Source organism: Macrobrachium nipponense, chromosome 28 (genome assembly GCF_015104395.2).
Source record: "Macrobrachium nipponense isolate FS-2020 chromosome 28, ASM1510439v2, whole genome shotgun sequence".
Taxonomy (NCBI): domain Eukaryota; kingdom Metazoa; phylum Arthropoda; class Malacostraca; order Decapoda; family Palaemonidae; genus Macrobrachium; species Macrobrachium nipponense.
The window spans coordinates 30,728,772-30,737,017 of NC_087217.1; the positions used below are offsets into that span (position 1 = coordinate 30,728,772).

At 37.6% G+C, this 8,246-nt stretch overlaps 1 protein-coding gene across 1 annotated transcript in view; it reads left to right on the forward strand.

Annotated features, from left to right (window-relative positions):
- The window catches only part of LOC135201639 (sec1 family domain-containing protein 2-like), a 238,259-nt gene extending 232,153 nt beyond the window's left edge, over positions 1-6,106 (forward strand). Inside the window, exon 13 of the mRNA XM_064230729.1 lies at positions 5,076-6,106. Within this exon, the coding sequence (XP_064086799.1) occupies positions 5,076-5,298 (223 nt within the window). The 3' untranslated portion in view covers positions 5,299-6,106. The remainder of the gene's footprint in view (positions 1-5,075) is intronic.
- The last annotated feature ends 2,140 nt before the right edge of the window (positions 6,107-8,246 follow it).

Below are 8,246 nucleotides of genomic sequence, written 5' to 3' on the forward strand. Positions count from 1 at the left end.
CACCAACCGGGGCAAAGGCTTCCGGGGAGCACGAGGTGGCCGTCCATCTGCAAGCCAGTGAGAATCCCCAGGTAGGAGGGAGGCTGTACCTCTACCGACACCGGTGGGGGTTCAGCAACTGGGCACAGAGCATTGTGACCAAGGGTCTGGGGTGGAGTTGGCTTCAAGGTCCTCCTCCACCCAACACCTTTTATCAAAAACCAACAGCGGAATTGGTAGAGTATACCCAAGAACTTCTTCAAAAAAGGGTAGTATCAAGAGTCAGAAACTTAAAAGTTTCAAGAGCGCTTGTTCAGCGTGCCAAAGAAAGCCTCGAACAAACTAAGAATAATTCTAGACTTGTCCCATCTGAACTCATTCATTCACTGCAACAAGTTCCGAATGCTGACCGTTTCGCGGGTGCGGACCTTACTTCCCCGTGGGGCCGTCACCACCTCTATAGATCTTACAGATGCCTACTATCATGTCCCAATAGCAAGACACTTCCGTCCATTCCTAGGCTTCAGACTAGGAAAGAAGGCTTACTCCTTCAGAGTAATGCCATTTGGGCTCAACATAGCACCCAGAATATTTACAAAGTTGGCGGAAACAGTGGTCCAGGAGTTAAGAATTCAGGGAATAATGTTAGTAGCCTATCTGGACGATTGGCTCGTATGGGCCACAAGTGTTGAAGAATGTCACAAAGCGACGGTCAAGGTAATTAAGTTTCTGGAACATTTAGGGTTCCAGATAAACAGAACCAAGTCCCAGCTAACTCCGGAGTCACGTTTTCAGTGGCTAGGAATCCAATGGGACTTAAATTCTCATACTCTATCAATACTGCCGTTGAAGAGAAGAGAAATAGCCAAGGCCACAAGACAATTTCTCAAAAATAAACAGACGTCCCGAAGGAACCAGGAAAGAATCCTAGGTTCTCTCCTATTTGCATCAGTGACAGACGTTCTACTGAAAGCCAAACTAAAGGATATAAACCGAGTTTGGTGCTCGAAAGCAAACCGAAGATCCCGGGACAAGATGGCTCCCATTCCGGCGATCTTACGCAAGAGGCTCCACCCTTGGACGGAAATCAAGAATCTGTCAAAGACAATACCCTTGCAATTCCCTTCGCCGGTGCTAGTGGTCCACACAGACGCCTCAGTAAGCGGCTGGGGCTGTTACTCACAGTACAAAAAGGTACAGGGAACCTGGTCCCTACCATTCCGCCAGCTACATATCAATGTACTGGAAGCTATGGCAGTGTTTCTTACCCTGAAAAGGCTTCGACCAGCCAAGAAGACTCATATCAAGTTGGTATTGGACAATGCAGTGGTAATCCACTGCATAAACAGGGGTGGCTCCAAATCGAGCCACGTGAACCATGTCATGATAGCCATATTTGCCTTAGCAGACAGGAACAAATGGCACCTGTCAGCCACTCACCTAGTGGGAGTGAGGAACGTGGTGGCGAATGCCCTGTCACGATCCATCCCGCTAGAGTCGGAGTGGACGTTGGACAAGGAGTCATTCAGATGGATCTGTCAACAGGTACCAGGGCTTCAGGTGGATCTCTTTGCCACAGAGTCGAACCACAGGCTTCCTTGTTATGTGGCTCCCAACCTGGACCCTCAGGCTTACGCCACGGACGCTATGGCTATAGATTGGAATGTATGGAAAAGAATTTATCTCTTTCCTCCAGTGAATCTACTGAAGGTCCTGAACAAACTCAGGACATTCAAGGGTCACATTGCACTAGTAGCCCCCAATTGGCCCAAGAGCAATTGGTTTCCTCTGCTACTGGAATTAGGACTCCGGCCTCAACGGATTCCCAATCCCAAACTGACGCAATTGGTACAAACGCGGACTGTGTCCACTTCCTCAGGAATTCAGAAAGCCCTAACTTTATGGACTTCATGAAGTTTGCGGCTCAGAAAGATGCCAACATCGATCCTCAGAACATCCGGTTCTTAGAATCTGACAAACGAGAATCAACCTTGCGTCAATATGACTCAGCAGTTAAGAAACTGGCTATATTTTTAAAGGACTCAAATGTACAAACCATGACCACGAATCTGGCCATAACCTTTTTCAGAACCTTGTTCGAAAAAGGTTTAGCAGCAAGTACAATTACTACTACCAAATCGGCACTTAAGAAGATCTTCCAATTTGGATTCAATATAGATCTAACAGATTCGTATTTTTCATCCATTCCAAAGGCTTGGGCTAGGCTTAGACCATCTAGAGACCCAAGAAGGTCTCATGGGTTTTAAACGATGTCCTTAAATTGGCTTCGGACACTAATAACGATTCATGTGATTATATAACTCTCCTAAGAAAAACGTTATTCCTAATAAGTTTAGCCTCAGGAGCCAGAATTTCTGAACTGTCGGCCCTATCTAGGGAACCAGATCATATTGAGTTTCTCCCTTCAGTAGAATTACTACTCTCACCAGATCGTCAATTTCTAGCTAAGAATGAGGACCCACAAGATAGATGGGCTCCATGGAAGATTGTCCCACTTCCCCAGGACCCGTCCTTATGTCCATTTAATTCCCTAAGAGCATATTTAAGCAGAACTGCCCTGATATCCTCAGGTCCTTTGTTCATTAGGGAAAAAGATGGTACTATTTCCCTAAAAGCAATTAGACAACAAATTTTGTACTTTATAAAACAAGCTAACCTGGAATCTTTTCCACGGGCACATGATATTAGGGCAGTAGCCACCTCAATTAATTATTTTCAACATATGAATTTTGATGATCTCAAGAAGTACACAGGCTGGAAATCTCCGACAGTATTTAAACGCCACTATTTGAAGTCATTAGAGGCCCTTAAATTCCCAGCAGTGGCAGCCGGAAACACAGTTTCCCCTGACACTGCTTAAAATAGTAATAAGTAGTATTTAGCCCCTGTCTCTCTTTACATCTCTCTCTCTCCTACCTGCCTTACTAGCATTCTTGCCGTAGCTTGGACGTTACTGGGTTTTATACTTTACCTTGGATGGCACTTTCTATGTATACTGATGATTTGTACTGTATATATTTGTATCTGGGTCTAATTTCCCTATGTGGTATTCTTGTTGACTGGTGTGTGTTAATTGAGCTTTTCGTGGGTTATTTAACCCTGTTGTGTAGATAAGTTTAATTTTAAGGATCATTAAAATTTTCATTTGTTTGATATCTTTATTGTTTATTGTAGAATTAATTACCTACATTATAGTATTTAATCCTAATCGAGTTTTAATTTACCTTATATTAATTAGTTATCTGCACTATCTTTCCAAGCTGGTGGGGCCAATTCTTTGGTACTATTTCACGGAGCGACACAGGCCGAGCCCAGAAAAGGGATTTTGATGAAGGAAAAATCTATTTCTGGGCAATGACCTGTGTCGCCTAGTGAAATCCCACTCCACTTTTTCTTCCACACCCTATTTGGCCCAAGCTTGGGTGCTATCTACAGGAATGAAAACAAAGGCGCTAGTTGTAGTGGTAGCAGGTAGTGGGGCCTTAGATCGGCTCCTCTGTAGACAAGGGATATTGAGGAAGGAAGAGACTAAATGGCAAGGGACCTCTGGTAGTGGTTTCACTCGCCCCAGATACCATACCGACACCTTTAAATAAAGGTGAGCAAGCCAGTATACTCTGGCACTACCATATTAGCTTTTTTCTCTGGTATTTGTAGCAATACTTATACCTTAGAAATGAGTGCTAAAGGAACCATTTCACTGGGCGACACAGATCATTGCCCAGAAATAGATTTTTCCTTCGTCAAAATCCCTTAATTGGATTCACATTATTCCTTATGGGAATTATTGTTTTGGATTTCGTACGTTTCAGACTTCATGAGATGTTCCGGAACTGATTATGTACAAAAAGCGAGGTTCCATTGTACATATATAAACATATGCAAATGAATAACAATCTTCCTCTTCAACATTTCATGTCTGCAAAATTTATCAGAAGTTTAATCATCTACAAGTCAGTTTATTTTTTTGACAAATGGTAAAAATAGTCAAAAGTGTAAAAAATATAATTAATATTGTTTTATTTTCTCAGGATATTTTTACAGGGTGCCTATTCACAAATAAAAAAAATATGTAAGTAAATGGCAAACATTCCTTCGGGCACATCACATAATGACAAAGCGTACCTACTTTGCGAGTCATGTGACACCTGGCTTTTAAGTGCATTTCTGTGTACTTAATTTTTTTTCATTATAGTTAGTAAAGAAGAGATGTATATAAGAGTAAAACATACATAAAAACTATATGCACAGTTAGAATTGAAAAGATAAACTAGACAGAAATAAAAGACAAGTCTCCATTAGAGAAATGTCATTAATGTTTGATCACCCAAGAAGAAACAAGCAGGGCGCAAATTTTTTTCATCCAGTTATTTTGTAATTTTCTTGGGATTTTTATATGAAGAAATACTGTTTATTGCAAAAATCAGCATTCTACCTATCAAAGTTTCTAGCTATTACAAAATAAATTTGTTTTCCTGTTTTCTGAAAACTTATTTTTCAAAAAAGGAGACAAACAAAAGGAAGTCGTAAAAAAATAAAGTGAAATTTTCACAGCATATAGTGTAACTAGTATATGTCTTTGGACTCTCATAAGGAAAACTGTTTTTTACTTCAACTTTTTTATGTACTGTATATTATTTATGAAAGGATGTTTTTCAATTGTAAAATTTATAAATTTGGTGCAGTTTTGTGATTTCCATGTACATTTATTTTCAATATTAGTTGTTTAATACGAGGTAAAAATTTGAAGCAAATACCTTCACGTTTTTCAATTGTAAAATTTATAAATTTGGTCCATTTTTGTTATTGCCATGTACATTCATTTCCAATATTTGTTGTTTAATATGTGGAAAAAATTTGAGGCAAATACGTTCAATCAAAAAGTAGCAATGCTCACTTAGTTTATGATAGGACATTTTATAATAGGGCCTTAGTGCATTGCCACATCCCTTTAGTTCTTTGAAGACCAATATATTCAATATTATTAGCTAAGAATGTTAATTTTCATTATATTGTACGACATCAGTTCCTTTTATATGAATTGCTTTTAAAAGTTGCTTATTTCTTCATTTCAGCTTATTTGTAAATGTTAGTAAGCCTGTGCCACGTGATGCCCCAATGATGATTGTGTTTATTGTTGGAGGAGTCACTCCTGGAGAAGTGCGGGACATCAAGCAGACTGTAATTGCTGTCAATCCTTCCTGTGAGGTTGTTGTTGCATCATCTCATTTTTCATATCCCAAAGATACTATTTTAAGAGCCCTCCAGCCAAATCGGTTTTTCAAAGATACACTATAGTGTTTATTGGATTTTGGATGTAAAGATGACAATATTTAAATATTTATATTCTCAGAAATATTTCTCATAAAACTTTATTTCATCAAAATCTGCATAAGTTATAGGACTTCTTTTGTATATACCTGGTAATTCATGTATTAACTAGGATTGTTATAGATTGTTATTAGTGTTTTTTTTACACAGATACAAGTTAGTATCTTCCCATATTTATTAGTGGTTGTTGTACCAACCTGAACTGTAATATGCTGTCAATGTCATAAAACATGTAAGCAAACACAAATTATTGCTACAGTTATGTATCCGCTGTAGATTAACTGCATGAATGGTCTTGAAAGGACAAGTTGACAAGTGTAAAGCTGATTTAAAAGTAATACAGTGCTGTATCTTGTTTCAGTAGCAGGGAATGAAAGCAAAAGATAATGTATTTTTCCATGGGAATTTGGAGCATGAAGGGTAGTCTATCTTAGGTATCTCGTTTGTGTATCGTGCTGTAGGCCAGTTGAAAAAATGTTAAAAAACAATCAGAGCCTGTATATGTAAACATTGCAGTTGTCTTTGAGGGTAATTTTGAAACTATTTAAAAAGTAGAATTGAATAATTTTTTAACAATTTAAAAGTACAATCGAGCAGTCCCCAAGACCTTCATGTATCAGTTTTATGAAAATTGTGATGTAAATATTTTTATGAATTTTGAATCTGGTGTATCAAAATATTTTAAATAGAAATACTTTATTTAATTGAATAGACCTTTTGTAAATTAATGGGTGATTTATTTGACTGAAATTAAAATCATTATTGCCCTTTTAAATTCAGTTATTTTCCTTCTATTAAGAGATTTAATTTTTCTAATTGTTCAGTGACCTGAATTTACAAAGATCCTCCTGCTGCACTACCAGCATTTGAGAAATACCCCTCAGATGGGGTACAGTAAACCCCCAATATCAATACCCTGATTCAATAAGGTGACAACTTAATTTTGCACTTCCTGCCATCATGTGCCTACTGTGTTCTGGTTTTTCTTTACTTTTTTTGTTGTGTGCAGTTTGTTTGATTTTGTGTTGTCTGTGCTTTACTTACATTTCCCAAAATGCAATCCAGTGTTTCAGCAAAGCCTCCCAGGCATAAGACAGCAGTGCAGAGCTCTGACAGGATAAAGAAATAACTCCTGTGGATCGCTGTCCACAAACTCATTCAGGGAGGGAACTGAAAATGAGGTAAATCTGCCATCATGCACCAAGGGATTTTGAGTCTTAGCTACGAATTCCAGGACAAATTCAAAGCCCACAGACCCCCAACCCCTGGTGTGTTGAATGTCATAACTAACTCTGGCCTTGAAGCTCTCCAACTTTCTCCGAGGAAGCCAAGGCCAACAGGAAAACTGTCTTTAGAGACAGATTCCTGACTGACAATCAATGTAGTGGCTTGAATGTAGCTCAAACCCTACATTAAGTCTACTCAGGGCCAGAGTAAGATCCCACGTCAGAGGTTCGATTCTCTTGGCATTTGATCACCATTTGCCATTCTAATCAGATAAAACAAAACAGTTTCCAAACAGCATTGTTGAAGATCACCAAAAAGCAGTGTGTTGAAGGATATTGGTAGTAACTCCATAGGTTAGATAGAAAAATTTATTCAACTAAATTATTCTAACACAATTCACATAATCATCAGCATATGTTTAAAAATCTCTTACAGGAACATATAAAGTTTAAAAAGATGGACATCACACCAAAAATATGACAATGACCTTTGCATAGCAAGGTTAAAGTATCTTATATTAATTGCTGAAGTCATTGGTTACATCATGCCAACAATAATCCTTGTATTCTACATCTTAGGAAATTGAGCATCATTACATGAAGAATAATGTATCTTGTAACTATTCATGCCAATTGTGCAATGAATGTCATCTTTGATAATGTGTTTATGCCAGTGTGTAGTAAATTCAATTATTAAGAGAGGTATACAAAAGTGTTCAATAGCAGGAAACAAATATGTAATTGTTCATAATTATGACCCATACCGTTATCTTGTTTTTTGCTATAACAGCCAGCACAGCATGTGTAAACCATGAGTTGAATCATTCTCTCATGTGAACATTATACCACTTAAGAGAGAAAACCCAACCATCTAGGCATGAAGAGTTACATCCTGACAACTGCACTGAAAATTCTGAAGTGTGTTTGCTTTCAAGACTAGGCCATTACAGTAGCCCCTAGGAGCCCTTTGATTAACTAAGTTGACAAAATACTGTAAACCACTGCTCTCAAGGCAAAGAAATTGCAACAATTGACAATGCTTTGTTGAGCAAACTTCACTCAGAAATACAACAGGAGGTTTAAGATAGCAGGTTCTTTCATTCTAAATTTGCTTCAAGTTATCTCACTTTATGTAATTATTAAGATAAATAAAATAAAATTTATTCTTTATTGTATAAAGTAAAACTATTTATGTACTTGACATTACACTGCTAAATTTATTTTTGGCTAACCTGACAGAGTGAAGGAGGGAATTTGCCCAAAGCAAATATGCATTTTAAATAAAAATCTTACCTTAAACTAACTGCAAAACTGATACTGTAGTACTTCCAAATAATTAGATTGAATTTGGATATCAGGCTTAATAATATACACATGAAAAAAACAGTACAAGCAAAATAATCTTACAACTGCATATACATAAACAAAGTAGTTATTTCCCCAGGAACCTAAGTTCAGTAAGAAAAACAAAGAATAATATAAACATGTTTACATTATAAACATAAGGCACTAAACAAAGGTTTACTCTCAATGCTATTTTATCTGCCAAGTAGGCATAACAACTATAGCATTTTAAAAAGATCTGCAGCTTTGACTTGTATGTACAGTAAAACATGGCTCCTCTTAATCATTTAGGGTTTCTAGCAGTACTTGGTTAATTAAGAATTATCAAAACAACAGTATCTGTAA